Below are 27,741 nucleotides of genomic sequence, written 5' to 3'. Positions count from 1 at the left end.
GATCAATGCACCCAGGGGGGAGAAAAAAAATAAAAAATAAAAAACTTCCTAGAGAAGGCAGCAAAGTAGTCTCAGAGAGTTCCAGGGATGTTTGGGGCACCCCATGCAGGCAGGAGAGCTTGCATGCATCTATATGTCCGGGGGAGGAAAGATACAGGGATTTAGCACAGTCATAGTAGAATCTGGATTAGTTGCATTTACATGAGCACTAAGAGGGGAGGGGACGGGAGAGCAGCGCAGTGCTGACAACAGGACGAGGGTGAGGAAAAGTCGTTCCTTGCCCTGAAGCAGCGTCAGAGTGAAGTCTGCAAAGAAACTTTTACATGCACCCCCATGCCAGGTAAAAATCTGGAGGCACCGCGGCTTGCGTGGTGGGGAGTGGGGCAGATGCCAGCTGTGAAAGAAATATGGCTGCTGAGGAAGGGAGTTTGCAGAGGGTGTATGTGTGCGGGAGGGGGCTAATCAGTGGGTTGTGATCACTGTCACAGCTGTAATTTAGGGGGGTGGTTTGGAGCCGCAAGGCGACAACTCATTTGCTGGCTGTCTTTGGGGCAGGGGTGGCTGACTCAGTTTGGCTGGTGCACTGTAATAAAATATGGGCGGGGGGGGACCTGGGGTTGTTCTTAAGAGCTAATAATCTCTCCTGTAAGTGCTAAACCTGCTTGCTGCAAGCCACTTCCCTCATCCCCAGAGCAAGCAGTGTCTGTTTGCATGGTGTAAAAGCTTTGCTTTTAATGTCGGCAGGGGGCACCCATATGGGCAAACCCATCTTGCCCCTTGCTCCAAGAGCAGCATGCTCCCCGCTTCTGAAGCAGTGCAGACCCAGCCTCAATGCTTTGCTGCTCAGAACCCGTCTCTGGGGTTTGCCGGCGGCTTGTTTGCAAAGGGAACTCAGGACGATTATGGAACAAATGCCCAGCCACCTAGGGTGCGGTGTTCCTACAATTAATGGACAAGCTTGGGAGCGTCTCTTTGCATGTGTGTGTGTTGCAAAGCTTGAGAAAAGATTGTTATGTGGTAAGGCACAAGGAGGGGTGGAGCCAGAGGCTTGTGACTTGGCTTGGAGAAGTTATCCAAAGCAGGGGTGAAACTTTGCCTGGGTGGCATCCAACCTCCTGGCAGCGGCTGCCTGAATTCACTAAGCAATGAATCCAGTGTGGAAAGTTTGCTGGGACCCTGGCTGCTCTCTGGTTCCAGCCTAAGGCCTGCCATCTCCTTCGCAGATGCTCCTTTTATTTTGCTGCGCTGGAGCGTGGGATCCCGGAGGAGGGAGAGGCTCAGAGAGTCCATGCTGAGTGTGCCCGGGAGAGCCACGCAAGCCGTGGTGGCTGCTGAGAGCCCAGACAACAGGACCCCAGTTAAGAAACTGGGTCACTCTAGGCTAAGCTCGTAAACCCGTAATTTGCAGTCAGAAGCCGCTCGTGTTCTGGGAAGGGGATGGGTGCCATGGATCACCCTAGTTTGCCTGTTTAAAAGCTGCTCTCTTAAACCCATCTCTCACGGAGAATGGCACGTGAGCTCTCTTCGTTGTTTTGCGGTCCCCATGACTCTGTCCCCTCAGATGATCCTACAGGACACCAGTAAAAAGGTCAGCCCTCCCTTTTTGTAGCTATTTATAGAGCACCCATCCCCGTGGCATCTAGGTCCTGAGGCCTAGATATTTGAAGCCAGCTTCTCATGTGGCAACGGAGACCCCTTCCCCTTTCCACCCAGGCCTCGCCGACTTAACCCTTTCTATCCTGGGGCCAAATTCACCGCCAGAGTAAATGGGTGCAACTCTGATTTCAATGCAGTGCCATAGTCCCATCTAGCCCCATGATTTCACCAGCTCTGATTCTAATCTGTGTTCTCGTCCGAGGGCTTGCAGAGCAAATTGCTTGCTGCCTGTACAAAGTAAACGACCGTTCTTACCTGTCACAAAACTTTTAACTGAATAAGGTTTGCATTTAAAAGCCCTCCTCTCTTCCCCCTCTTCCCTCCCACCCCCGCATGTGTTTTGGTATGGTATGTGCTGTTATCCTCATTTTACAGGTGGGGAAACTGAGGCATAAAGCTGGGATTGGTTTACCCAGTGGGCTACAGCAAGTCAGTGACAGAGATGGGGATAGAACCCAGGAGTCCTGCTCTCCCCACTAGACTCTATGCCTGCTAGCCATTTAAGACCGAGCACGGAAATGAGCAAGTGACACAATCTAGTGGACTATGGCTGAGGAGGAATTTGGGTGAAAAGTGTTTTCTCAGGGTTTCACTTCTGATAAGTTGTCTTTGTCGGCTGTGATGCAATGGCTGTTTTGACAGCTCCGGGGAGTGGCCCAAGGAAGGAATGTGAGATTCTGGAGCACAACATTGCCATCTCTTGTAATTTTTTGTTTTGTTGTTGCAAGTCTTGTGATATTTGATGTGTTTCTTAAAGCCCCAGCTTCTGGTGTCATGTGGTGTGGGAGAATTGCAACTTTCCTTTTTTTAAAATGTCTAGCCCCGGTGGTGGTGGAGAAAAGATTGAAAACATGAAACCTGAAGGCTCAGTTATTACTTGTATTATAGTCATAAAGTAGGACCGCACTGTGCTAGGGTGCTGTACAAACAGAACAAAAAGAGGACCTCCATTCCAAAGAGCTTCTAGTCTGCGAAAACTATAAGAAAAGAGAGAATAGATGGATACTTCAGACAGGGGAGCACAAGGAGACAAATAATGGCCAGTGCTCTCAGAGGCCAAGAAGTGAATAGAAAGAACCCCACATCTATATTAAAAAACAAAAACAAACCCAAAACAAATCCGTGATTTCTTTAGGATCCTGACTAGTGACTTTTATTTATTTTAATACCTGGGGCAGGCAAGACTGGTGACAGGACCGTGACTGCAAATGTTCTGATCGTATTTTCCTTGGGAAGAAACATCAGATATATACTCTTAAAGCAAGAGCATTTCCAGCTGGCAACAGGGCTGGCTTGACAGTCTCCGATCTCAAGTCCCCTCTATCACTGGCAAGGCAGGTAACCCCCACCAATTCTCCCACTGCCAATGTGCCTCAACCTTGGTCTGGGGAGGGGTCCCCCAAAGGGGAAGCTCATGTACGTGACCCATTCAATCCTTAGTCTCGGCAGAGAGGTTGCGGAGGAGGGGTCAGATGGTGCCTAAATTGCAGGTGGCTTTGAAAGCTTGTTTTCAGACATTAGACTGCAGAGAATAAGGTGGAAGCTGGATGCTTCTGTCATGAATGGTGGGCGCCTGGATCCTGTCTCTCTGTAATCTGTCATAACAAACTCCATTATCGCTCGTGATTTGGCATTAAGGGAGCTGGCAGTGAATTACCATGGCAAGACAGAATTCACAGCTGCGTCCGTATCCTTTTCTATCAATGCAGGGTACTCTGGCTTCCAAAGCACTGTAGCTGGCAACTCTTCACCACTCTCCTTTCTCCCTGGAATCCCCTATGTACTCAGCATGCAAATAGAGGAAGCTTTAATGTATCCTGGCTGCTTTTAAGGGTGCTTTTAAATTTCTCTGGTCCTGATCCAGCAAAGCACTTAAGCATGTGCTTAACTTTTAAGCACAGGAACAGTTCCAATTGACTTCCATGGTACTACCGATGTGCTGATAGTTTAGTATGTGATTAAGCGCTTTCCTGGATCTGGGCTGAAATGACTTGACTTTCCTCTTTTTTTTTTTTTCTTTTTTTTTAAAGCTGTGGCTGTAGCTAGAAAAGGGCAAATTTTACACGGTCGCTTTTTCCGTTCTGCTCGTGTGAATGAGATCAGTAGACCTGACTGACTGAAGCAAGTTTTCAGGCCTGTTGCAGCTCTGAGCCTTGGTTGTAGTTCTTCATCCCCCTCTGATGGAGCCGTCAACAGCTGACTGCCGAGGCTTTAGTGCTGCTCATGTCATCAGGAGGTGGGAAGAGCCTAGAACAGTGGTTCTCAAAGCCGATCCGCCGCTTGTTCACCTGCCGCGTCCGCAGGTTCGGTCGATCGCGGCTCCCATTGGCCGCGGTTCACTGCTCCAGGCCAATGGGGGCTGCGGGAAGGGCGGCCAACATGTCCCTTGGCCCGCACTGCTTCCCGCAGCCCCCATTGGCCTGGTTTTCCACTGAATGCATCCGATGAAGTGAGCTGTAGCTCATGAAAGCTTATGCTCAAATAAATTTGTAAGTCTCTAAGATGCCACAAGTACTCCTTTTTCTTTTTTCACTATAAAGCAGTAAACCTCCCTACTCCAAGCCCATGTCTACGGTGCTCAGCCGGTGTAGCCATACTCTTCACACAACGCACCGTCAACCTGTGGAACTCCTTGCCAGAGGATGTTGTGAAGGCCAAGACTATAACAGGATTCAAGAAAGAACTAGATAAATTAATGGAGGATAGGTCCATCAATGGTTATTAGCCAGGGTGGGCAGGGACGGTGACCCTACCCTCTGTTTGCCAGAAGCTGGGAATGGGCCACAGGGGGTGGGTCACTTGATGATCCCCTGTTCTGTTCATTCCCTCTGGGGCACCTGGCACTGGCCACTGTCGGAAGACGGGATAGTGGGCTCGATGGACCTTTGGTCTGACCCAGTATGGCCGTTCTTATACTGGTATACTGTACCAACAAAGCACTCCTGCAGCGGATGCCGCGGGCAGGTCTACACTTAAAAAGCTGCAGCTGCACCAAAGCCTCTGTAGCGCATCAGTGGAGACGCTGCTACGCCATTGGGAGCGCTTCTCCCGTCGGCGTCGTTCATCCATTTCCGCAAGAGGCGGGAGCTGTGTTAATGGGAGAAGCCGTCCCGCCGACAGCGCTGTCTGCACCCAGGGCTAGCTCGGTATAACTGCATCACTCGGGGCGGGGGGGGATTTTTCACACCCCTGAGTGATGTAGTTATGCTGACGTAAGTTTGTAGTGTAGACGGGGCCTGTGTATACTGGCAAAACTGCACTTTTGCTGGTACAGCTTATTCCAGCCTCTGCCCGGAGCAAAACAAGCGAGACCAGGAAAAGCGCAGTGTTGCTTGCACAACTGTGTCCGCCCTAGGGCCTTTTGTTGGTACAGCTGTTTCAGTCAGGAATCGCAGCTCTTCGCATCGCTGACCGCCAGAAGTGTGTCGTGTAGACATAACCTTAGTGTGGACATGGTTATATTGGTAGAGAGGTGCAGTATCCTGGGATAGCTGTTCCTGTGTGGGAAGGCAAATAAAACCCTACCGGTATAAGGCATCTTTGTTTCACTCAATAATTATTATGTTTGTTTGTTTGTTTTTTATTTCAACAGCACCCAGAGGGCCAAATCAAGAGCAGGATCCCAGTAGTGTGGGCTAGTGGGTAGTGCACTGGATTGGGACTCAAGAGACCTGGATTCTGCTCCTGACTCAGCCCCTGGCCTGCTGGGTGGCTTTGGGCAAGTGGCTTCCCCTCTCTGTGCCTTTGTTTCCCTATCTGACCTCTTCTGTAAAGTGCTTTGCGATCTACTGATGAAAAGAGCCAGCTGAGAGCTATGATTATTATTAGGGTGCTGGGCTCTATACAAATATAAGACAGTCCTTGCCCTACAGATATTACAGTTCAGAGTCCTAGATTTTTAAGGGTAGGAGGGACTATTATGGTAATCTAGTCTGACCTCCTGTATAACACAGGCCATAGAATTTCGCCCACTGATTCCTGCGCTGAGCCCATGACCTCCAAGTATGGCGTGGTCCTGCTGAAGCCAGTGGTAAAATACACCCACTTCAGTGGGGCTTGCAGTATATAAAGTTAAGCATGTTTGTTAAGTCTCTGCAGGATCAGGGTTTAAATGTGGAGAAGTGCCGGCAGGGCGCAGAGCAGACAGAAGGGTGTGGGGAAGATGGGTGGCACGCATGGAAGACTCTATTAGGGCAAGTTTACACTACGAAATGAAGGCGAGCTGAGTTATGTCGATGTACAGCCACCAGAGTAATTAAACTGCTTTTGCACGTGCGTGGTACGCTCCTTGTGTCCTCACCAGGAGCGCTTGCAGCGATTTAACTGTCAGCGCGGGGCATTGTGGCACGGCTTCTGAAAAGTAGCAACAGGCGATGTAAGCAATGCAGTGTCTACACTGATACCGCATCAACCTAACTACCTTGACCTAAGCGCTCCGCCTCTTGCGGAGGTGGAGTTATTAAGTTGGTGTTGTGGGCAAGTTACACCAGTGGGAGCTGCATTTTAGGGTGTAGGCTTACAGGGTTAGGTTGATGTAAGCTGCCTTAAGATCTCTCTCTGGAGTGTAGACCAGGACTTAGCTAAGGAACCATACAGCTGGTTTGTGTGCCTAAATGATAAATGACCAAGATGTTAATGAGGTGCTAACAGGCCACCTACTTAGCATATCGTTAACTTTGCATTATGATTGGTTTCTGGAAGTGTGCCTTAAGGAGGGGTTTAAAGCAAGGGAGGGTGTTGGCTGCATGCATTTGATTGGCATCTTTCCTTTAACTAGAAGGCCTGGTCTACACACAGGTTTTTGGACTGATTGAGGCTATGTCTGCGTGACCGCTTATGTCAGCAAAACTTAAGCCGCCCACCTGAGCGACATAAGTTACGCCGGCATAAGTGGTAGCATGAGCTCCCTCCCATCAACATAGAGCAGCTACATGAGTGAGCTTACGGCTGTGTCGTAAGCTCTCTAAAGCTCTCTAGTGTAGACATAGCCTTAATTATATCGGGGGGGATCTTTTTTTTTAACTGATATAGTTATACCAGTCCAGCCCCCCAGTGTGAACGCAGTTATACAAGTATAAACATTACACTGGGATAGCTTATACCTCTTCTCTATGTTGGCTTCTCCGTCACTGGCCATTTTAAAATCCAGATTGGATGTTCTTTTTAAAAGATTTGCTCTGGTTCAAACAGGGATTAATTCAGGGATGTCCTATGGCTTGTGCTATGCAGGAGGTCAGACTAGAGGTGATCACAGTGGTCCCTTTTGGCCTTAGAATCGATGAATGGCTGGAACTGCATCCACGCTGGAGGGGTGTTACTGTTTTATACTTATACAGGTATAAGATGGTACAAGTGCTGTGTGTGGACATGCCCTAAGTGCTGTTTTCTGGCTGGGTGTGTATTTTTTGTTGCTACTAGAGGTTTTCTTTCTTTCTTTCTGTGCTTCCCGTGAGCCAAGCAACTTCCATACCAAACAAAAAGGGCCGGAGTAGGATTCTGAAAGGTCTCCCTGTAAGAATCTACCCACTGACCCTGCCTTGGAGGGTTTACAGTTCATTTGCTTTCAGACTTGATATGAAAAGTGAGAGCCATAAATTTGGGGGGGGGGGTTATGGGGAGGGTGTGAGGAAGAATAAGGATTAAGGTGATTAAATCTCTTGGATACTCAGCGGAGGCATGTAATAATAATCCCTAGTATTTTTCATCAGTAAATCTCAAAGGAGGTCAGTCTCATTATCCTCATTTTACAGGTGGGGAAGCTGAGGCACAGAACAGGGCAGTGACTTGCCCAAGGTCACCCAGCAGGCCAGTGGCAGAGCTGAGAATAGAACCCAGCTCTCCAAATTCCTAGGCCAGGGCACTCTCCATTATGCCACTCTGCCTGTGATGAATTTGTACCTGCTACAGCAGGGGGATTTGAATGAATTGAAGCAGTTGGTTTGGGATGGGGAAGGGAATCAGTGCTCTAGGGATCAGCATGGAAAAAAGGCCCGGAAACGGGAAATGCAGCCAAGATTTCCAAAAGGGGACTGATGTTGCTGGCCTTGTTTCTGGGGAGCCAACTTCAGACACTTTTTAAAGGACCTAGATAAACAAGGTCCCCTTAAGGCATCTGAAGCTGGGCACCTAAAAAAACACGGGTTGCTGGAAAGTCCTGGCCTGTATTGCTGTGTGCCAAGCAAAGCTGATATCCATTAGGTGTGTGTCTGTCCAGCTGCAAATGAGCTGACCTGTAACGATTACTGGAAATCTCATAATGGAATTATTAGTTCACTCTTTCTCTTCTCCTCTGTGTGTTTGTTCAGTGAACAAGGAGGAGTCTTCCTACTGGAGCTCCATCTGACAATGCTGCCAATGCCCCAACCCAGTTAAACAGCTACGGGAGAAAAACTGGAAAGGCAAGTCAACGCACTAGGTGGAAAGATCTACAGATCAGGTCAAAACAAGATAAGAAAGCACCAGCCCTCTGCTCTGTTGACATAACCTCAAGGCTAGAGAGAAAAGGACTTTAGGTAAAGAATTGGGAGGAATCAGGAGATTCCAGACCACTGATAAGGCAAGAATTAGCCAAACAACCCCACTGACTTTGCTTTTTTTATTTCATGACTTAAAAATACTTTTTGTAGGAAAATCTTTGCTCTATAGATTGCGGGGGGTGGGAACATACATTTTCTATAATTACGTCAGGCCTGTTTTGCAAGCTAGTTGTTCTGTCTTTGTTTTGTTTTGAGTTAAAATCTCTCCCCTTCTTTCTAGATTATTGTTACTTTTCTACACCCTGAAAAGCATTGAGAAGCCAGTTGCAGACACCTTTTTTTATTTTTAAAGGTGATCTTGGGCTATAATTATCCAAAGTATACGCACACAGAGCAGGTGGAATATTGCATTTCATCAGTGCTGAGTAATTGAATTTAAAACATGAAAGGAAGAGGGATTGGGATTAATTTGCCTTGAGGAAATTGATTGATAAGGGATAGGCCAGGCATCAGTTTGGAATCAGGTTTTTTGGGAGGGGGCGACCTTTAAAAAAACAACTTTCATAGAAACCTCAAAGTGCCTAACAAAGATTTTTATTTTTTTTTAAATACCCTGGACTGACCAAGCAGCACTAAATAGATTCTGGAACAAGAATTAGACTGTTTTAAAAGGAGCTATATATGATAATCTTATTCTTTTTAGATATACTTTTTTTATTAATTTGAACAAATTTAATGGGGAATCTAAATTAATAGACAGGAAGAGGAAAGAGCTCTGAACCTGATCAATGAATAAGAGTTTGTTTTGCTTAAAACATACTATTTTTATATCCTTGAAAGAAACATAGTCCTTGATTGTTACTGGACGGACTTGATGGGTTTGTAAAGGCTAGGTTGAGACGTGGGGATTTTTTATTTTTTTTTCTTTTCCAGAAGCAGGTGTGGTTGTTGCTTACCCCCCTCCAGTCGTGTTCAGTGGAATTGGCTTCCGTGAGAATTTGTAGAGTCAGGGACGGGAGCGAAATACGCGACAGAGTCAGACTGCAGCGGAAAGTGAACCGGGATTGCAGCTGGAGCTGGTTACCAGAGAGGGACCAGCCTGCGTGATCCGCTCTCTGCCCCGGTGAATGTACTAAGGACATTGAGGGGCACTGCGGAAGGGGTTTTGTCTGGGCCAGATGGAGCCCCGACTTGAGCAGGTGGATCCCATGGCCACGAAAGGGGATGATGTAAACGCAGAAGTCACCAGACCTGAAATCTGCCAGGCCCCTCTGGGGCTAGGGGAGGACGCTGCCGGCATGGAGGATGGAACCCAGGCTGCAGCAGGGCAGGGCCGCATGCTGAATGGGCAGGAGCCAGAAAGCCCAAAGGGGATTGCGGTAACGCACAGCGAGGAGGCTCCTTCTGGGCAGGGCAGCTTGAGCTGCCAACAGGCCGCATGCCAGGAGCATGAGGACACCCCAAGGAAGGATCCGTCCCCAAGAGCAGGGCCCAGTGACAAAGGCAAGTGGCTGGAGCGTGGGGAGCCAGAAGGAAGGGCGGACCCCAAAGAGAAGCAGCCTCCCCCAAGCGGGAGCATCCGAGCGGGAGGGGTCACCTCCCCACCGGACGACCCCATCGCCAGCCCTAGGCCAGGCTCCGCAGAGCAGGCGTCTGATGCCACCAAGGCCCGGCCCCCAGCCGGCGAGACCGAGCCTGACTTCTATTGCGTGAAGTGGATCAGCTGGAAAGGGGAGAGGACACCCATCATCACCCAGTGTGAGAATGGGCCCTGCCCACTCCTGGCCATCATGAACATCCTGTTCCTGCAGTGGAAGGTAGGTGGGAGCTAGGGGAGGCCCAGTACTGCTGTTCAGAGCAGGTGTGCTGGGTGCGAGGAGGGGGCGGTAAGGACCTAGAGATCTAATGTAGTTCATGTGAGAGGCTGTTATCTAGTGGCACAGAGGAGGCTACTCGTACTGAGAGGTTGGATGGCCTGAGGGTTAGGGCACTGACCTAGTACTGGGGAGACCTAGGTTCAAGTCCCTGCTCTGCCACAGACTCTGAGAGACCTTGGGCCAGTCATTAGCATCTCCGTGCCTCAGTTTCCCCAGATGTAAAATGGGGATAATAGCCCAGCCCCACACAGGCGCTTGGACTATAAAGTGCTCAGATACAATGGGACCCAGATAAGTATCCAGGACACTGGGGAAACCTGCTCCAGGGGGGGACTTGAGGGCTGATGCTAGCTATCTGCTGTTGTGTGCTCTCTCCAGCGACCCCTGGGAGGACATGGTCCCTCTCAGTGCATGCGTGGGGAACGCGTGCCGAGCTGCTGTTGCCGCAGAACTGTTCTGTAGTCGCTGAAGCATTTGCGCTCTGAACTCCTGTTGTCAGGGTTCTTCTCATCTCGGGGTCAGAGCCAGCCCCCTGAAGTGCGTGGAAAGACTCACAGTGGGTTTTGGTATCCTGGGATGTGTCTGCCGTTACGGTAAAAATAAGTGTAGTCAAGTCTCATGCTTCAAGGCACCTGCTGGCTACCGCAGCGGTCAGGAAGGATTTTTCTACCTCTGTGCAGCGTTGTTAGGTAGCATGGCCCAGTAGATCAGGGCCTGAGACTCAGGAGACCTGGTTCTATTCCCAACCCTGCCTCTGATTTGCTCTATGACCTTGGGCAAGTCACTGCCTCTCTATGTGCCTCAGTTTTCCCATCTGTCAAACAGGGGTAACAAGACTGATGCAGTGTGGGAAAGTGTTTAGCAATTGATGGATGAAAAGTCCACCTTATGGTGAGGTGGTTGTTTTCGTGCCATCTTCTGAAACATCCAGTGTTGGCTGGTGGTGATGTGGGTTTCCCAACGTGGGATAATGGGTTAAGAGGGCTAATGGTCTGAATCAGTATGACAGGAGCCAGACTAGATGGACCAAGTGTCTGACCCCAATATGGCTGAAGCGGGGCTACTGGGTTAGTTGGACCATCTCATGTGGCATGGCAAATCTGCGTAAGGATGTTATTGGTATTGATTATCGCTGTGCCCTGATTCAAGGGGAAGCCTTGAGGGTCAAAGCAGTGCTGGGAGAGAGGGTCCTTCACTAACTTCGCCACCTTCCGTCTGTCTGCAGGTGAAACTCTCCCCCCAGAAGGAAGTGATCACGTCAGACGAGTTGATGGCGCATCTCGGTAAGTGGTGAATTCAGGAGAGCACCTGAGGGCACTGGGCTTCCTGGAACTATCCTGTGTTCCTGGGGTGCTCAAAATTCCCATCAGCTTCTCTGGGAATTCACCATGTCAGAGTTCCCTCCCCACTCTGAACTCTGGGGTACAGATGTGGGGACCCGCATGAAAGACCCCCTAAGCTTATTTCTACCAGCTTAGGTTAAAAACTTCCCCAAGGCAGAAATCCTTCCTTGTCCTTGGATGGGATTGCTGCCACCACTGCTAAGGGTCCACTGAGCTGCGGCCTCAGTTTCACCATATACTGGTCCTTAGAGATGCTGTACCCAAGGCAGGCTGTTTCAGAATTTTCTAAGAAGGCCTCTGTATCATCACTTACCTTGTAGGTAGGGAATTTTTTGGAATGGGGAGCGGCACCTGGAGAAGGATTGTTAGGGTTATCTGGTAGACCCAGCTTAGCCCTTTCCAGATCTAAGCACTTCAGCTCTAACTCCGTATCCAAGCATTTTGTCTCCATTTCCGTCTCCAAGTGTTTTGCCTGTTTCCTCTCCTCTGCTTCCAACTCTAAGCATTTTAAGGCCATCTGTCTTTCATGTTCTTTCTGTCTCTCTTCAGCTTCAAATCTGGCTAATTCTAGTTTCTTTTGGACCTCACTTTCCATCATCCTAGCCTTCCTGCGCTTAGCCTACCCTAACCCGAGAGCTAGAAAGGGGAGGGGGGGAAATCAGCTTATAAATTCCCTTGCTGTAACTTAACTCCTCTGCCTCCAGGTAAAGAAAAAATCTCCAGCTGCTCTCAGCTTAAAAAACAAAAACAACAACAAAAAAAACCTCCCTGGTTTTCAATCAGCCAAAAGAAAAATTGCTTTTAAAATCATCAGGTCTGTGCTTCTGGTTCAAAACGATCCCATTCGCTGCCACCATGTCAGGGTTCCCTCCCCACTCTGAACTCTGGGGTACAGATGTGGGGACCCATATGAAAGACCCCCTAGGCTTATTTCTACCATCTTAGGTTAAAAACTTCCCCAAGGCACAAATTCTTCCTTGTCCTTGGATGGGATTGCTGCCACCACCAAATGAGTTAGACAAAGATTCAGGGAAAGGACCACTTGGAGTTCCTGTTTCCCCAAAATATCCCCCCAAGCCTCTTCACCCCCTTTCCTGGGGAGGCTTGAGAATAATATACCAACCAAATAGGTAAACAAGGTGAGCACAGACCAGACTCTTGGGTGTTTAGGACACTAAAACCCAATCAGATTCTTAAAAACGGAACTTTATTATAAAGAAAAAAGTAAAAGAAGCACCTCTGTAAAATCAGGATGGAAGGTAATTTTGCAGGGTAATAAGATTTAAAACACAGAGGATTGCCCTTTAGGCAAAACTTCAAAGTTACAAAAAACAGAAATAAACCTCACTCTTAGCATAGGGAAAATTCACAAGCTAAAACAAAAGATAATCTAACGCATTTCCTTGCTTTACTTATAATTTTTGTAATCTAGATACTTATTTCAGGTAGGGTTTTAGGAGAGGTTTTTTTTTTTCCTGCCTGGTCCCTCTCTTTGTCCCGAGAGAACACACAACAAAACAGAGCACAACAAAACTTCCCCCCACAGATTTGAAAGGATCTTCTTCCCTTATTGGTCCTTTTGGGCAGGTGCCAACCAGGTTATTTGAGCTTCTTAACTCATTACAGGTAAAGGAGGGATTTTATGCTACTCTTATCTGTATGGTTATGACATAGGTACACAAAAAAGAAGGCAGGACTGGACCCTTAATGCTATCTCCTGCCTGCTTGAGTGGGTGCCTTTCTTCCCTGCCCCAAACACAAATGGGAAACAGGCTGCATTTAGTGTGTCTCCGTTCTGTTCCCCCCCACACCCGCCTCCATCCCAGTCTTCATCCCCTGATCCCATGAGGACCATGCTGCAGGGCTAGACAGAGAGCCATCAAATTGAGCCTGTGCAGGAATCGTCATCTTGACCATAATCTAGATCCAGTCCATGCCCAGGGATAGGCCAAGCCCTTGCCCTGGTCCTAGAGGCAAAAAGGATACTCCAGTTCCTGGCTCTGCCACAGACTCCCTGTGTAACCTTGGTCAAGTCACTTAGCCTCTCTGTGCCTCCGTTTCCCCATCTGTACAATGGGGATAATGGCCCTGTTCTGGCTCACGGGGGGGCTGTGAGGATAAAAACATTAGAGAATGGTGCCCAGGTATTACAGTATTGGGGGACTAGGTAAGTACCATCCATTAGTAATCGGGACTGGGTGTTTTCTTGTCTCAAAGGCGACTGCATCTTATCCATCAAACCCCAAGAGAATTCGGAAGGGCTGCAGCTCAACTTTCAGCAGGTGAGACCATCTGGATCCACACCCTCCTTCTGCAGAGTATCGAGGGAGGTCCGGGCGGCAGGGCTCCAACCTGAACCCTGTTTAAAAATGCCTATCCTGTCATCCTGAACTGCAGCCCCACTGTGAGGGGGAGAGGCCTCACATGTTGCAAAGGAACCTGCAAATCTGGGAGCTGTGTAGCTATCAAGAGTAGTCTAGAAGTTAGAGCACTGGACAGGGACTTGTTCTGCCATTGGCCCAGTTGATGGCCTTGTGCGAGCCACTTAATCTACCCGGTGCCTCAGTTTCTCCATCTATGTAAACAAACAAAAACCCCAATCTGTGTGTCTATATAAAATAGGGGTGACCAAACCATGGTTCACAAGCCACATGGGACTCTTTTGAAATTAGTGTGTGGCTCACAGAGCCCCCAGTGCTCCCCCCATTCTCCACCTACCAGACTTGTGGGGCAAGCTCAGGACCTCTGTCTTGCAGCGGGGTGGTTGGGTAGGGGCTTCTGCCCAGTGGGGAGGATGATCTCGGGGCTTCCGCTCCATGGAGTGTGCCTGCCGGGGCTCGGGGCTTCAGCAGGAATGGGGCTTCAGCCCCGAGCCCCGGTAAGTGCCTCCCGCAGGGCAGCAGCCCCGAGCTCCGGCAGTTATGCCCCGGCTCTCGAACTTCTGTAGATTGTTCTATGCGGCTCGGAGGGTCAGTAAATTTGGCCAGCCCTGATATAAAATAAATAAAAGTTATTTAGGTAACACTTTCCATCTGGGTTATAGGGATTAAAAAAAATCCACACTCACATTTGTTGCTGGTGAAGGCCAGATAGATGCCTGCTTAGATAAGTTGCAGAATAGTTGATTGAGTGCAATTTCAGAGCTGCATCTACCCTAAGGATACCTTCTGCTTCTACGGCCCTTTCCACTAGGGAGAGGAGCCATTGAAGCTAAAGGAGAGCGCTGGCCCAAGGACAAATGGGGATTAAACTGGCCAGGAGTCAACGGAGGCTGGAAATTAAAAGCAGGTTTGTAGCCACCAGAGGAGGAAGGTTCTGGACCAGCCTCCAATAGGAGGGGAAAGTGGCCTAACTAGTCTGAAGATGGAGCTTGATCAGTTTCTGAACGGGCTGCCGTGGCAGGGTTGTCTGTGCTAGAAGGGACTGTGGACTCAGCGAGCCAGAAGGCCCCTTTCAGACCTGTGTCCTCCATCCCACATGAGCATCTTGTCTGGATTTTGATCAGCTGTGCAGCTTGTTCTGGCTACCCCAGCCCCAAAAGCATAGGGCAGAACTAGCCTGGGGTTTAGAGGGGCAGCAAGAATGACTGGAGGCCTGAAAAGACTCTCCAATGAAGTGAGATTGGAAACATTGGAATTGTTTTACCTTTACGGAAGAGGCAAATAAGAGGAGACACGGTAAAAGCATATGCAGTGATGAATGGGACAGAGAATGTCGAGCAGGCTCTTCTGTTCTCTCTCGTTTATATGAGAACAAGAGGACAGTCGAGGAGATTAAAAGGTGGTAAATTCTAAGCTAATAAAAGGAGACGTGTGATTAACCTGTGGAACTCCTTGCTTCTGGAGGCCACTAAGGCCAAAAATATAGCACGTCTCAAAGAGGAGTTGGGTGTCCATATGGAGAACAAGTATAGCCAAAACTAGAATAGTTAGTGCTGACTAAATGAGCACTGGAAGGGAGATAGAACTTCAGGGTTGAAATCCATCTCTGAAGGGGCTAGGAGGAGCTGTTCGGAGAGACTGGTCATCCCACGTCTGCCTCCTGTGGGGTTTGTGCACCTTCCTCGAAGGCATCTGGAGCTGGCCGTTGTGGGAGTTGGGATACTGGGCTGTAGGTGGGCTCAGGTCTGATCCAGGCTGGCCTTTCCTCTGCTCAAAGCATTTTGCAAGCACTAATGGCTTGTCTACACCAGGAAATTGACTGACCCAACTAGTGCTGTAGAAGCTCTCCTGGAGGAGCTCTCCTTGTGGATGCTCAGTTCCAGAATAAAAGTGACATTCCAGAATAATTACTCCGCTTTGGAAGTGTGATGATTGTTCTAGGGCAGAGTGACTCGTGTTCTGGAGTGGAGTGCCCACACGGGGAGCGATTCTGGAATGGCTCCTCTGGTTAATGTCTCTGCATGGACAAGTCCTGACTGAGTCTCAGCTGCTGGGCTAGGAAGTATTTAAGTTATAGTAGTGCCCGATTCAGGATTGGGACCCCATTGTACTGGACGCTGTGCTGGCCTCACAAGAGACGGTCCCTGCGCTGGGAGGACACAGATTGGTGAAGTGAGTGGCCAGGGCCAGAAAGAGAACCCAAGAGTCCCGACTGCCAGTCGTTACCGCTAGGAACACTTGCCGAGGATCAGGGCCCCGTTGTGCTGGGTGCTGCACGGACAAGTCACAGAGAGATGGTTCCCACTCTGGAGTGCTTATGAACGATGTGACAACAGGATGTAAGAGACCAACAAGGCAGGGATAGGAGGAAAGCAGGAATCCCAGCCCCTCCCTTGCCACCGCTCCTCTGTCTCCTATCTACACAAGGTGCTCTCCTCTCTCTTTCCCAACTCCAGAACGTCAACGATGCCATGATGGTCTTGCCCAAACTGTCCACGGGGCTTGACGTGAACGTGAGGTTCACGGGCGTCTCCGACTTCGAGTACACCCCGGAGTGCATCGTCTTTGACCTCCTGAACGTCCCGCTGTACCACGGCTGGCTGGTGGACCCCCAGGTGAGTGCCATTGTTGTAAAGTCCACCCTGTGCGTTGAATGGATACAAGCCAGAGCCAGTGTGTGGAGGGGGTGGAGCAGGGAAGGGGGAGACAGTGTGATCTAGTGGATAGAGCACTCGACTGGTCCTTGTAGCACTGAGTTGCATCTCCAGCTCTACCACTGCCCTGCTGGGTGACCTTGGACAAGTCATGTCCCCGCCCCTTGACTCAGTTTTCCCATTGCAAAGTGCTGTGAGATCTGCTGACGAAAGAGCAGTCGGAAAGAGCTGGATGGCATTATGGTTATTATATGAGCAAGGACAAAGGCAGGTGTAAACTCAGAGGGGTTTTTAGGAATTGACAAAGCTGAAGTCCTGTCCAGAGCTTCTTAATGCAGCTTCTTATGGCTGCTGGTAGCTGGGAACGTCTGGGGGAAAAATGAAGAGTTTGGAGCACGTTCAAGGGCCGTCACTCCACCCAGCGGGGTGACACGCGTCCACGTCCACTCCAAGAATGGAGGGGACGGTCCATGGGAGGTGCCAGTCTAACTGGGCAGGAGATGGTGCATTTTGTCTCTGCAATGTTGTGTGGTCAGGCCAAGCTGACGGCAGCTTCGGCCCCGACTGCAGAAGGAAGTCGAGCCCAGCCCCCAGATAGTGGGAGAAGAGCAGAAACATCTCTGGGACCAAGAGCCAGGGTTTGGGCCAATGTTGAGACACAAGGGTGAGTGGGTGGGTTGGGGGTTTTGCAGGTGAAATCCTGGCCTCGCTGAAGCCGATGGCAAAATTCCTGTGGGCTTCAACAGAGCAAGGCTTTCTTTCCCCATCGGCTGCCAGTTCGAATCCAGCCGGGCTGGTAGTGACCAAGCACTCTGCCCCCCAGGGCTGTTTGAGTGACCTGAGCAGGGCTCTGGTCCCATTTTCAAAGCAGATGTGTCTGAATTGCACCCCAAAGAGGCCACCAACATAATAGCTGCCCTTGTTGGCTGCCCAGCAGAGAGCCAAGGATGGAGCGGGCTACTGTGGCTGAGCTCTCCCCATACAGAAGGATGGGGTGCCTTCTTCCAGGAGAGGTGGGGGCAGGGGAGCAGCGTGGTGGCCCGGCTGTCCCAGATCTGGGAATAATCAGGGGCCCCAGTCTCCTGACTCTTTCATTTACAACTTAAAACCAAAGGTGCAGCTAAAAGACCAATGGAGACACCAGGGCAGGTTTGCCCCATTGCTGGCAGTGGCACAGAGGGCAGGCAGCCTGCACCGCCCCAGTGCAGGGGCAGCGGGCACCCATATGGCCCTGACTGGCACCTCTGGTTCTTTGGCCCCCCATGGGGCTTTGCAAGGCAATGGATAGCCAGAGCACAGGACGGCACCAGAATCCCTGGAGTGGGGGCAGGGCTGGCTCTGCTTGAGGGGAGCGTCCCCTTGTGGGGCGGAGGGGCAGGTTGCCTGGGCATTAAACTCCCTGTGCACCGTCCTCACGGGCGCAAAGGGGCCACAGGGTAGTGACCGGTCAGGCCTGCGCTTTCCCTTCTGCTTAAAAAGCCCTCTCTGGAGCCCTCCCCGGGCTCCTTGGGCCGTCTCCTCTCCCCCTCCACCCCCTTTCTGCTCCAGAGTCCGGACGCGGCCCAGGCCGTGGGCAAGCTGAGCTACAACCAGCTGGTGGAGAAGATCATCACCTGCAAACACTCGAGCGACCCCAACCTGGTCACCGAAGGTAAATCCCCATTCCCTGGAGAGCTCAACTCCCCGCCCCCAAACCTCGGCTGGGGGGACCTCCTGGGTGCTAGAGCTCCCCTGGCCTTTTGGGGGCTCTTTACATTGTTAACAGAGGAGGAACAACGAGGGCACTCCGCCCCCGTTAGGTGCCTGATGAGGGAAGCGATTTCAGATCTGCAGTGGGGTAAACGGCATGGCCAGATTCACTGCTGCACTGGTACGGGGGTGGGTACAGTCTCCCCTAATCAGGGGTTATGGGAGCCTGTGCCACCCTCAGGGGACCCCCCATGTGCCAGTGGAAGAGTGCAGAATAGCCAGGGTACAGGCTTGGTCACGGGCAGCGAGGAACTGGGGTTCCCCAGGGAATCAGAGGATGTGCATCCGACCCTTTAAGAGGCCTGGCTGTGCTGAGCGCGGGGGTGCTGCAGTTAAGGGACACTCCACCCCCCACCGCATTTCCACCAGCCCACCCAGTGTCGTCAGGTGGGAAAAGCTCAGGGAGGAGTCACCCCGCGCCTGGCTGCGTTTCCATTTAAGGCCTTGCCAGGTTGCTCTGAAACCCTGTTCTCTCCCGACCTGCCTTTGTTGCGTTGCACCTACATCAGACAAACAGGCCGTCGGGTTGCGCCAGGAGGTTTAGCTGGGGACGAGGCATCCGAGCTGTTCCCTGGCTGCCTGGACAAATGCTGACTCCTCTACGGGCGTGGAGGGAGTTAAACCGCTGCTCAGCAGAGCACCTGCCCCCCCACCCCAAAGGTATTCCCGCTCACCCCCCTCCATGCGTTTTCCTACCGCTGCTCGGTGAGGCTGCAGCTTGTTCACTTCCCAAGCTGTGGGTCGCTAGGCAGAGTGGCCCAGTGGGTAGGGTGCTGGATTGGGACGCAGGAGACCTGGGTTCTGCTCCCTGCTCTGATGCTGAGCAAGTCACTTCCCTTCCCTGTGTCGCTGGTTTCCGTCCCGCCTTGTGTCTCTCTGGTTTGGTAAATCGGTTTAGCTACTGTCGGTAAATTCGTAGGCGCAAGTTGAACCGGTTTCACGCCTATCATCGGTGCACCCACGCTGAGCACCGGTCTAACACCCCAGTTCATGCCCGCACCCCACCTGACGCCTTGTTTCTCCGCCCCAGGCCTGATCGCCGAGCAGTTCCTGGAGTCCACAGCCACCCAGCTGACCTACCACGGCCTGTGCGAGCTCACAGCTGCGGTCAAAGAGGGGGAACTAAGTGTCTTCTTCAGAAACAACCACTTCAGCACCATGATCAAGCACCAGGTCAGCCTGGCCCCTTCCACCCACACCTCTGCCTTCCATAACCGCTGCTGCGTGCATTTGCACATATGGGCTCTGTGGCTGGGGAGGCTCCACACAAGGCAGGAAAGGGTTAGTGGGCTACTGAAGGCCCAAATAGAGACACTGGGGAAACTGAGGCACAGCTGCTGCCCCATCACAGCCCTTTATGGCCTGTTGCAGCATTTGTGGCAGCCGTGCCTCGGTTTCCCCAATGTCTCTATTTGGGCCTGCAGTAGCCCATTAACCCTTTCATAGAATCATAGAATATCAGGGTTGGAAGGGACCTCAGGAGGTCATCTAGTCCAACCCCCTGCTCAAAGCAGGACCAATCCCCAATCAAATCATCCCAGCCAGGGCATTGTCAAGCCTGACCTTAAAAACTTCTAAGGAAGGAGATTCCACCGCCTCCCTAGGTAACGCATTCCAGTGTTTCACCACCCTCCTAGTGAAAAAGTTTTTCCTAATATCCAACCTAAACCTCCCCCACTGCAACTTGAGACTCCTTGTTCTGTCATCTGCTACCACTGAGAACAGTCTAGGTCCATCCTCCTTGGAACCCCCTTTCAGGTAGTTGAAAGCAGCTATCAAATCCCCCCTCATTCTTCTCTTCCGCAGATTAAACAATCCCAGTTCCCTCAGCCTCTCCTCATAAGTCATTGTTCCAGTCCCCTAATCATTTTTGTTGCCCTCCACTGAACGTTTTCCAATATTTCCACATCCTTCTTGTAGTGTGGGGCCTAAAACTGGACACAGTACTCCAGATGAGGCCTCACCAATGTCGAATAGAGGGGAACGATCACGTCCCTCGATCTGCTGGCAATGCCCCTACCTATACATCCCAAAATGCCATTGGCCTTCTTGGCAACAAGGGCACAGTGTTGACTCATATCCAGCTTCTCGTCCACTGTAACCCCTAGGTCCTTTTCTGCAGAACTGCTGCTGAGCCATTCGGTCCCTAGTCTGCAGCGGTACATGGGATTCTTCCGTCCTAAGTGCAGGACTCTGCACTTGTCCTTGTTGAACCTCATCAGATTTCTTTTGGCCCAATCCTCCAATTTGTCTAGATCCCTCTGTATCCTATCCCTATCCTCCAGTGTATCTACCTCTCCTCATAGTTTAGTGTCATCTGCAAACTTGCTGAGGGTGCAATCCACACCATCCTCCAGATCATTAATGAAGATATTGAACAAAACCGGCCCCAGGACCGACCCTTGGGGCACTCCACTTGATACCAGCTGCCAACTAGACATGAAGCCATTGATCACTACCCGTTGAGTCCGACAATCTAGCCAACTTTCTACCCACCTTATAGTCCATTCATCCAGCCCATAATTCTGTAACTTGCTGGCAAGAATACTGTGGGAGACCGTGTCAAAAGCTTTGCTAAAGTCAAGGAATAACACTTCCACTGCTTTCCCCTCATCCACAGAGCCAGTTATCTTATCATAGAAGGCAATTAGATTAGTCAGGCATGATTTGCCCTTGGTGAATCCATGCTGACTGTTCCTGATCACTTTCCTCTCCTCTAAGTGCTTCAGAATTGATTCCTTGAGGGCCTGCTCCATGATTTTTCCAGGGACTGAGGTGAGGCTGACTGGCCTGCAGTCCCCAGGATCCTCCTTCCCTTTTTTAAAGATGGGCACTACATTAGCCTTTTTCCAGTCGTCCGGGACTTCCCCCGATCGCCATGAGTTTTCAAAGATAATGGCCAATGGCTCTGCAATCACATCCGCCAACTCCTTTAGCACTCTCGGACGCAGCGCATCCGGCCCCATGGACTTGTGCTCGTCCAGCTTTTCTTAATAGTCCCTAACCACTTCTTTCTCCACAGAGGGCTGGTCACCTCCTCCCCATGCTGTGCTGCCCAGTGCAGTAGTCAGGGAGCTGACCTTGTTCGTGAAGACAGAGGCAAAAAAAGCACTGAGTACATTAGCTTTTTCCACATCCTCTGTCACTAGATTGCCTCCCTCATTCACTTTCCTTGACTTTCTTCTTGTTGCTAACATACCTGAAGAAACCCTTCTTGTTACTCTTAACACCTCTTGCTAGCTGCAACTCCAGGTGTGATTTGGCCTTCCTGATTTCACTCCTGCAAGCCCGAGCAATAGTTTTCTACTCATCCCTGGTCATTTGTCCAATCTTCCACTTCTTGTAAGCTTCTTTTTTGTATTTAAGAGCAGCAAGGATTTCACTGTTAAGCCAAGCTGGTCGTCTGCCATATTTACTATTCTTTCTACACATCGGGATGGTTTGTCCCTGTAACCTCAGTAAGGATTCTTTAAAATACAGCCAGCTCTCCTGGACTCCTTTCCCCCTCATGTTATTCTCCCAGGGGATCCTGCCCATCAGTTCCCTGAGGGAGTCAAAGTCTGCTTTTCTGAAGTCCAGGGTCCATATTTTGCTGCTTTCCTTTCTTCCTTGTGTCAGGATCCTGAACTTGACCATCTCTTGGTCACTGCCTCCCAGGTTCCCATCTAGGTTCCTTTCCTGCCTTGCATGGAGGCTTGTGTGCCCCACTAGAGGTGGGGTGATGGTTCCCCTTGATTGCGACGTCCCCAGGGGTTGTTGTCTCTGTGCCCTAGTGGATCACAGGCTGCCGCTCTGCCCACCCTCTGAGGGCTCTCAAGGGGACGCTGTCTCTTACTCATCTCTCCACAGGGCCACCTGTACCTGCTGGTCACAGACCAGGGCTTCCTGCAGGAGGAGAAGGTGACCTGGGAGAGCCTGCACAACGTGGATGGGGACAGCTGCTTCTGTGACGCCGAGTTCCACCTGAGCCACACCCTGGGGAAGGAGGCGGCCGGCAGCTCCCCCCAGGAGCAGAGGCAGGTGGACCAGGTAGGAAACAAATGGCTCAGCAGAGGCCCGACTGCGCTGGGAGGTGCTTAGTTACAGTAGCATATCTGAGCGGTTCGAGCAGAGGGGGCTGGGCTTCAGGACTCCTGGGTTCCTTTCCAGCTAGAGGAGGGGAATGTGGCCTAGTAGTTACAGCAAAGGGGACTGGGAGCTGGGACTCCTGGGTTCTCTTTCCAGCTCCAGACAGGATATGTGGCCTAGAGAATGGAATTTGTAGCTCCCCTGCTCTTCTGACTGAAATGTATCACCTCCAGGAATCGGTATCTGCTGTAGCAGGATCCTTATCTTTAGGGCAATGTAGTCTAGTGGTTAGAGCAGGGTGACGCTGGGAGCCAGGCCTCCTGGGAGGTCAGTGAGGGAGATAGGAGCTCAGGGTCTCTCTGGGTGGCTCTGAGTCTCATAACCCCTCTGAGCTTCCGTTCCCCCCCACACACCCCGTAGAGCGAGGGTGATAGAACCTCTGGGCAGGGGGGTCACTGTGGACAGGTGACCGAGCCCAGAGCCCCCGAGCCTTCCAAACCTCCCCCCCCCGCCCCCCGATAATCACTGCTAAGTGAATTCGTGCAGAGGCCTGTTGAGACTGACGTACCCCTTCAGCGACTTGTCTCTCGTTCCTGCCCCCAAGCGTTTTGCAGCGCCGTCGTTAAATGGTTGCGGCGTTGCTCCCCAGAGGTGGCCGCGTCCCAGTGCTGGGCGAGTGATCCTGTATGTGCACAATTAGTGTCGGGCTTCGGGACCCTCTGGGGTATGAGATCTCTTCTTCCGTGTGTCTCGCTCCCTGGGAGTCCCAGCACTGACCACGTCTCTCCCCACCACCCCCCCTTGCCCCCAGGACTACATGATCGCCCTGTCCTTGCAGCAACAGCAGCAGGGCCCCTCTGCCCTGAGCGACCTAGAGCTTGCACGCCAGCTGCAGCAAGAGGAATACCAGCAGCACCAGCAGCCAGCAGCGCCTCCCGCGCAGGTAATGGGCCCTGGCCTCCCTCCCAGAACACGTTGCAGCCCCCTCCCACTCCCCTGCCATGAGGACCTTGCTTCCTCCGGGATCCTGGAGAGCCTGTCAGCGCTGCTCCGAGACCAGCCAGCAGGGGGTGCTGTGGGGGTCGCACCCGCCTAGGGCGAGGGAAACTCAAACCCGTGCCCCGTGCGTGGTGGGGCAGGGTGGGTCCATTCCAGCCTCCCTTTAACCCTCCCACCCAGGAGTTGCCCAGCTCAGCCCGAGCATCCCTCTTCTGGTCAGGCCAGTCTTCCCCCTTGTGTGGGGCTGACGCGCCGGTCACTCTCGGTGGCGCTGGGACAGCGACTTTGTCCTGTGCAGTTCTGTCTCCTCCTCACCACGGCTTAGCCACGGCCCGCAGGCCTTTGCTCCGTGGCAGCGGGCGGATCAGGGATCTGTGGCTTTGCATGGGAATCGAACTCCAAAACCTCTCCTGCAGCAGCTGCATCTCTCAGGACAGCGACTGGAGCCTGGAAGTGAGGCCGGGCGCCTGGCTTCTGTTCCCAAGCCTGTGGAGGGTGCCAGGGGAGAGACCTGGAAACTGGGGCCCATTGACTCAGATGCCTAGCTCTGGGAGGAGTATTGCCTAATGATTAGAGAGGGGGCTGGCCCCAGGACCCCCAGGTTCCAACCCTGGCTGCGCCAAGGCCACGTGCCAAGTCACTCCCCCTCTCTTTGCTTCCATCGCCTCCTCCTAGGAGAGGATATTGGGGCGGGGGGCGAGGGGGGGGAATGGGACTGGTCTGAAAAGCACCCTGAGATCGCTGAAGGTAGCAGCTGCTTTTTTGTCTCCTTGGTTTCAGGGGAGAGCTCAGCCGGCCAGCCGGCCGGCCGGGGAACGCAGGCACAGACATAAGCAGGAGTCGGACTGTGTCCTGCTCTAGAGCCGCTCGCCTCCCTGCCTGCTGCTTTCGGACCCCTCGCCCTCCCATGGTCCTGCCGTGTCACCGTGAAGACTCCCAGACAACAGCCCCGGTGGGGCTCGCCTCGCCTCCGCTTCCCCTGGCCCCTGCCCTCCCCAGCACGGGACCCGCTTCCCGAAGAACCCAGCCCTGGCTCCCGCGCTGCGGGGGTGAAACCTCGTTCCGTGCTGCTGGCATCTCCCAGGCCTGCGCATCGCAGCGCGGGAGGGACCGTGCAGGGCGGAGTCCAGCCGGGCTGTGCATTGGCTGCAGTTTCTCCTCACCCCCGACGCCCTCAACTGTACCTCGTACCTCTGAGCTCTCCCCAAAGATACCGAGTGCTCTCCTCTTCCAGAGGCAGAGAGTTCAGTGATCAGAGCCCGGACTCCTGGGTTCCAGTCCCAGCTCTGGGAGCAGAGTAGGATCTAGAGCTTAGCAGAGGGTGGGGGTATGAGTGTGAGCCAGGACTCCTGGGTTCTCTTCCCAGCTCTGGGGGGGGAGTGGGATCAGTGATTAGAGCTGGTGGGGACTTGGAGCCAGGACTCCTGGGTTCCATTCCCAGCTCTCACCCTGACTCGCTGTGGGATGCTGGGGCAAGTTGCTTCCCTACCCTGTTCCTCCATTTCTCCATCGGATATAGCAGGGGCAGAGGGGAGAAAAGGGGGTGATGGTACCAGTTCACCCACTCCTTCCTCACATGCTTTGGGATCCACAGATAGAAGCAGCTGTGATGCTGTGAAAACACAGAGGCTTATTTAACAGGCACGAAGCAGCAGCTGCCAGCCTCCCTCGAGCGGGGGCAGCTAACCCACCGAGTGTCCCAGGCAGCTGCCCAGTGCCTCTCGTGAATCCAGTGCAACTAAGGAGCAACGGCCTGTGCAGGGTCTCTGGGGCAGGGGGTGCACTTACAAAGCTGGCGGGACGCCCGTGTGTCCCCCTCCTGCCGGAGGGCCAAGAGATGCTCTGCAAGGCCTTGACGCAGACAGGAGGATGCAGAAGGTCCCCAGGGTGCTAGCCAATGAGTTGCTGCCTCCTTGATTCGATTCTCATGGCTGGGCGAGTGCAGAATTTCCCCCCTGCCCCCTCCTGTGTAGTCTCCCCTTGGGTGGGCCCGATCCTGCACTCAGTGGTCCCGCTGGGAATTCAGCGGGCAAGGCCATCGGCTCTAATTAACTAAGGCAGCATTGGCACGGAGGCAGAGCCAGCGGTGGCTCGGGGGGCAAGTGGATTGCAGGGGGAGGGGATCTGTCGGGTCCAAACTCTCTCCAGCCCAATGACGCGATCCGAGCTGCAGGAAGTGCGTTTTCAGGGTGCATTGAAATAATTTGCAGAGTAAAGCGCCCAGAGCGTAGGAGTAGGGGGAAGGTTTGGATGTAAATTCCCTGCTGGGACAAAGCTTTCCCTTAGCCCTGTCTGCCATGGCACCGTCCTCCCTCCAGCAGGGAGGGTTTAAACCAGACCCTGTGGAAAACAACCCGAGGCGGGATGGTGGTTATCGCACCCCGTTGGCATCAGCAGCCACCTAGCTGGGTCAGGGGAGGTACTCTGAGCCCCTTCTCCTGCTCGCAAGACGCCGAGTGACGCAGGAGCCAGCGGGACTTGCAGCTCGAGTGGGGGGGAGCGCGGTTATGCCGGCTCCCAGGTGACTGCAGGCTGGATCCCAGTGCTGGCCGGGGCAGAGGGGGTGCTGCCTGCCCCTAGGAGAGGCAGGGAGCCCAGCGCCAGGACCGAGATGCTCGCTGGCCGTTCCAGATCAGCAGCGGCCGAGCCCACAGGAATGGCATCTCCTGTTCCTGTCCTTTGCTGGTTCTGCCCAATTCCTCTTCCAGACAGCCTCCTCCCCAGAAAAGCTGCAGTGGGGAGGGGCACGTTTAGGACCTGGGATCAGGGTGGCTCCCATGGGTTAGTTAACCCTGCCCCACTCCTCATCCTGTGACGTCCCCCGCCTCCACCCCGTGGATTGAATGGGATCAGGATCAAACTTTCAGGACACTAACGAACCTTCTGTGGTAAGCACCTGGGCACTTGCCTTCCCAGGGGGCTGGGCTCTGTCCCCCTGCTCTTACGCTCTCGGGCTTGAGGAGTTTTAGTCTCTTTTCTACTCTCCGTTATTTGTAACACTGCCTTAGACGTTTGGAAATAAAAGTGTCTTTCCCTAGGGTACTGGTGTGATGGTTTGGGGGGGGGGGTGTCTCTAGGGCTGGGGGCTTGTTCCTATGTGCTCATGGGGCATCTGTCTCCCTAGGACTGGTCTGACGACTTTCTGTATGTCAGTCTCTGGGGCTTGTCTGTTCGATCCAGCCCTTGGGCTGCAGTCTGCTGGGTGTTTGTCTCCCGCCCCGGGAATGTCCATCTTTTTGTCCATCCAGCATGGGGAGGGGGGGCATTTTGCCTCTTGCAAAGAACACAGCATCACTCATGGTGGTTTTTAATTCATGGGGGGCATTGCTGGTAACTGTCCCAGGACTGAGGCTTGTGTAGCTGCTCCAGTACCCAGGAGCTTAGAGTGTTGGGGGGCCTGACTTTCCCAGGGGCCTGAAGGCCCCCCCACTCCAAGTCCAATTAAAGTCCAGTGGGAGTTGCTCTTCTGCAAGTCAGGCATAGTGTTTTTAGGTCGGTCCTACATAAACAGTGAAGACTGTCGGGTTTTTTGTTGTTGTTTTGGTGGCAACGGAGACTAAAAAGTGAAAGTCCCCGATGTCTCCTCCATGCCCAAAGCACGTCTCGAGGCCAGCTGCCTTTTCCTTCCAACCATTGGGGCCTCCAGAACAGGCTACCTGCAGTGTCTTTGGGGGATGCGGCCACCCTTGGAGATGACTGAGACTCGACAACCTCCCTTCCTGCTGGTCACTGGCAGAAGAGCGTGTTCTGGGTCAGGACCAAGCCCATCCTCCCCCTTCCCTGTCCGCTCCCCAGTTTTGGTGCCTGGGCTTGTCCACCTGTGGAGTTACTCTGGAATAGCTGTACCTGATTAGCATCCTGTGTGGACAGAGTCTGGATTGAGGGAATTTGTTCTGCTGTAGTTTAATCTGGATTAAGCTACAAAGGAAATAAGGCACTCTTCTGACAGAATTAGTGTCTCTATTCGGGAATAACCACTGCAATTTAAATTCATGCCCTACCTTAATCTGACTTAACTTTTGAGTGTAGACAAGCCTTCATTCGGTTTGTTCCAATCTAGGAGCCTAAAAACGCTGCACCTCCATAGCACAACCTCACTGGGTCCTAACCTCAGCCAGGCCCACACAGCACCTGTCAGGGTTCCCTTCCCCACTCTGAACTCTAGGGTACAGATGGGGGGACCTGCATGAAAAACCCCTTAAGCTTATTTTTACCAGCTTAGGTTAAAAACTTTCCCAAGGCACAAATTTCGCCTTATCTTTGAACAGTATGCTGCCACCGCCAAGTGATTTAGACAAAGAACAGGGAAAGGACCACTTGGAGTTCCTGTTTCCCCAAAATATCCCCCCACGCCCTTACACCCCCTTTCCTGGGGAGGCTTGAGAATAAACAAGATGAGCACAAACCAGCCTTGGATTTTTAAGACCCGAAAACCCCAATCAGATTCTTAAAAAACCAGAACTTTATCAGAAGAACAAAAAAAGATAAGAGAACAACTCTGTGAGATCAGAATGGAAGATAATCTTACAGGCAGTCAG

At 52.2% G+C, this 27,741-nt stretch overlaps 1 protein-coding gene across 5 annotated transcripts; it reads left to right on the top strand.

Annotated features, from left to right (window-relative positions):
- MINDY1 (MINDY lysine 48 deubiquitinase 1) lies at positions 1-26,240 on the top strand. Of its 5 annotated transcripts, XM_084613551.1 has the most exons (11): positions 1-340; positions 7,962-8,054; positions 9,066-9,949; positions 11,235-11,292; positions 13,570-13,634; positions 16,190-16,348; positions 17,936-18,038; positions 19,167-19,309; positions 21,986-22,165; positions 23,016-23,147; positions 23,984-26,240. In XM_084613551.1, the coding sequence occupies exons 3-11, from the start codon at positions 9,311-9,313 to the stop codon at positions 24,062-24,064; spliced, it is 1,560 nt and encodes a 519-aa protein (XP_084469677.1). In that variant the 5' UTR covers positions 1-340; positions 7,962-8,054; positions 9,066-9,310; the 3' UTR covers positions 24,065-26,240. The 5 variants fall into 5 exon arrangements, with proteins under 5 accessions (XP_084469677.1, XP_084469679.1, XP_084469681.1 ...); XM_084613553.1 differs by lacking the exon at positions 7,962-8,054; XM_084613552.1 differs by lacking the exon at positions 1-340 and having other exon boundaries at positions 8,044-8,168.
- Positions 26,241-27,741: the final 1,501 nt, after the last annotated feature.

This window comes from Lepidochelys olivacea (assembly GCF_965140295.1).
Source record: "Lepidochelys olivacea isolate rLepOli2 genome assembly, chromosome: 24".
NCBI lineage: Eukaryota > Metazoa > Chordata > Testudines > Cheloniidae > Lepidochelys > Lepidochelys olivacea.
This window is presented reverse-complemented; position numbering and strand designations above follow the sequence as displayed.

Bases quoted from the DNA above. Each gene is read 5' to 3' on its own strand.
- MINDY1 (XM_084613553.1), top strand. From the start codon at position 9,311: ATGGAGCCCCGACTTGAGCAGGTGGATCCCATGGCCACGAAAGGGGAT. The intron at 11,293-13,569 runs GTAAGTGGTGAA...CTTGTCTCAAAG, and splicing joins CGAGTTGATGGCGCATCTCG to GCGACTGCATCTTATCCATC. The intron at 16,349-17,935 runs GTGAGTGCCATT...TTTCTGCTCCAG, and splicing joins GCTGGCTGGTGGACCCCCAG to AGTCCGGACGCGGCCCAGGC.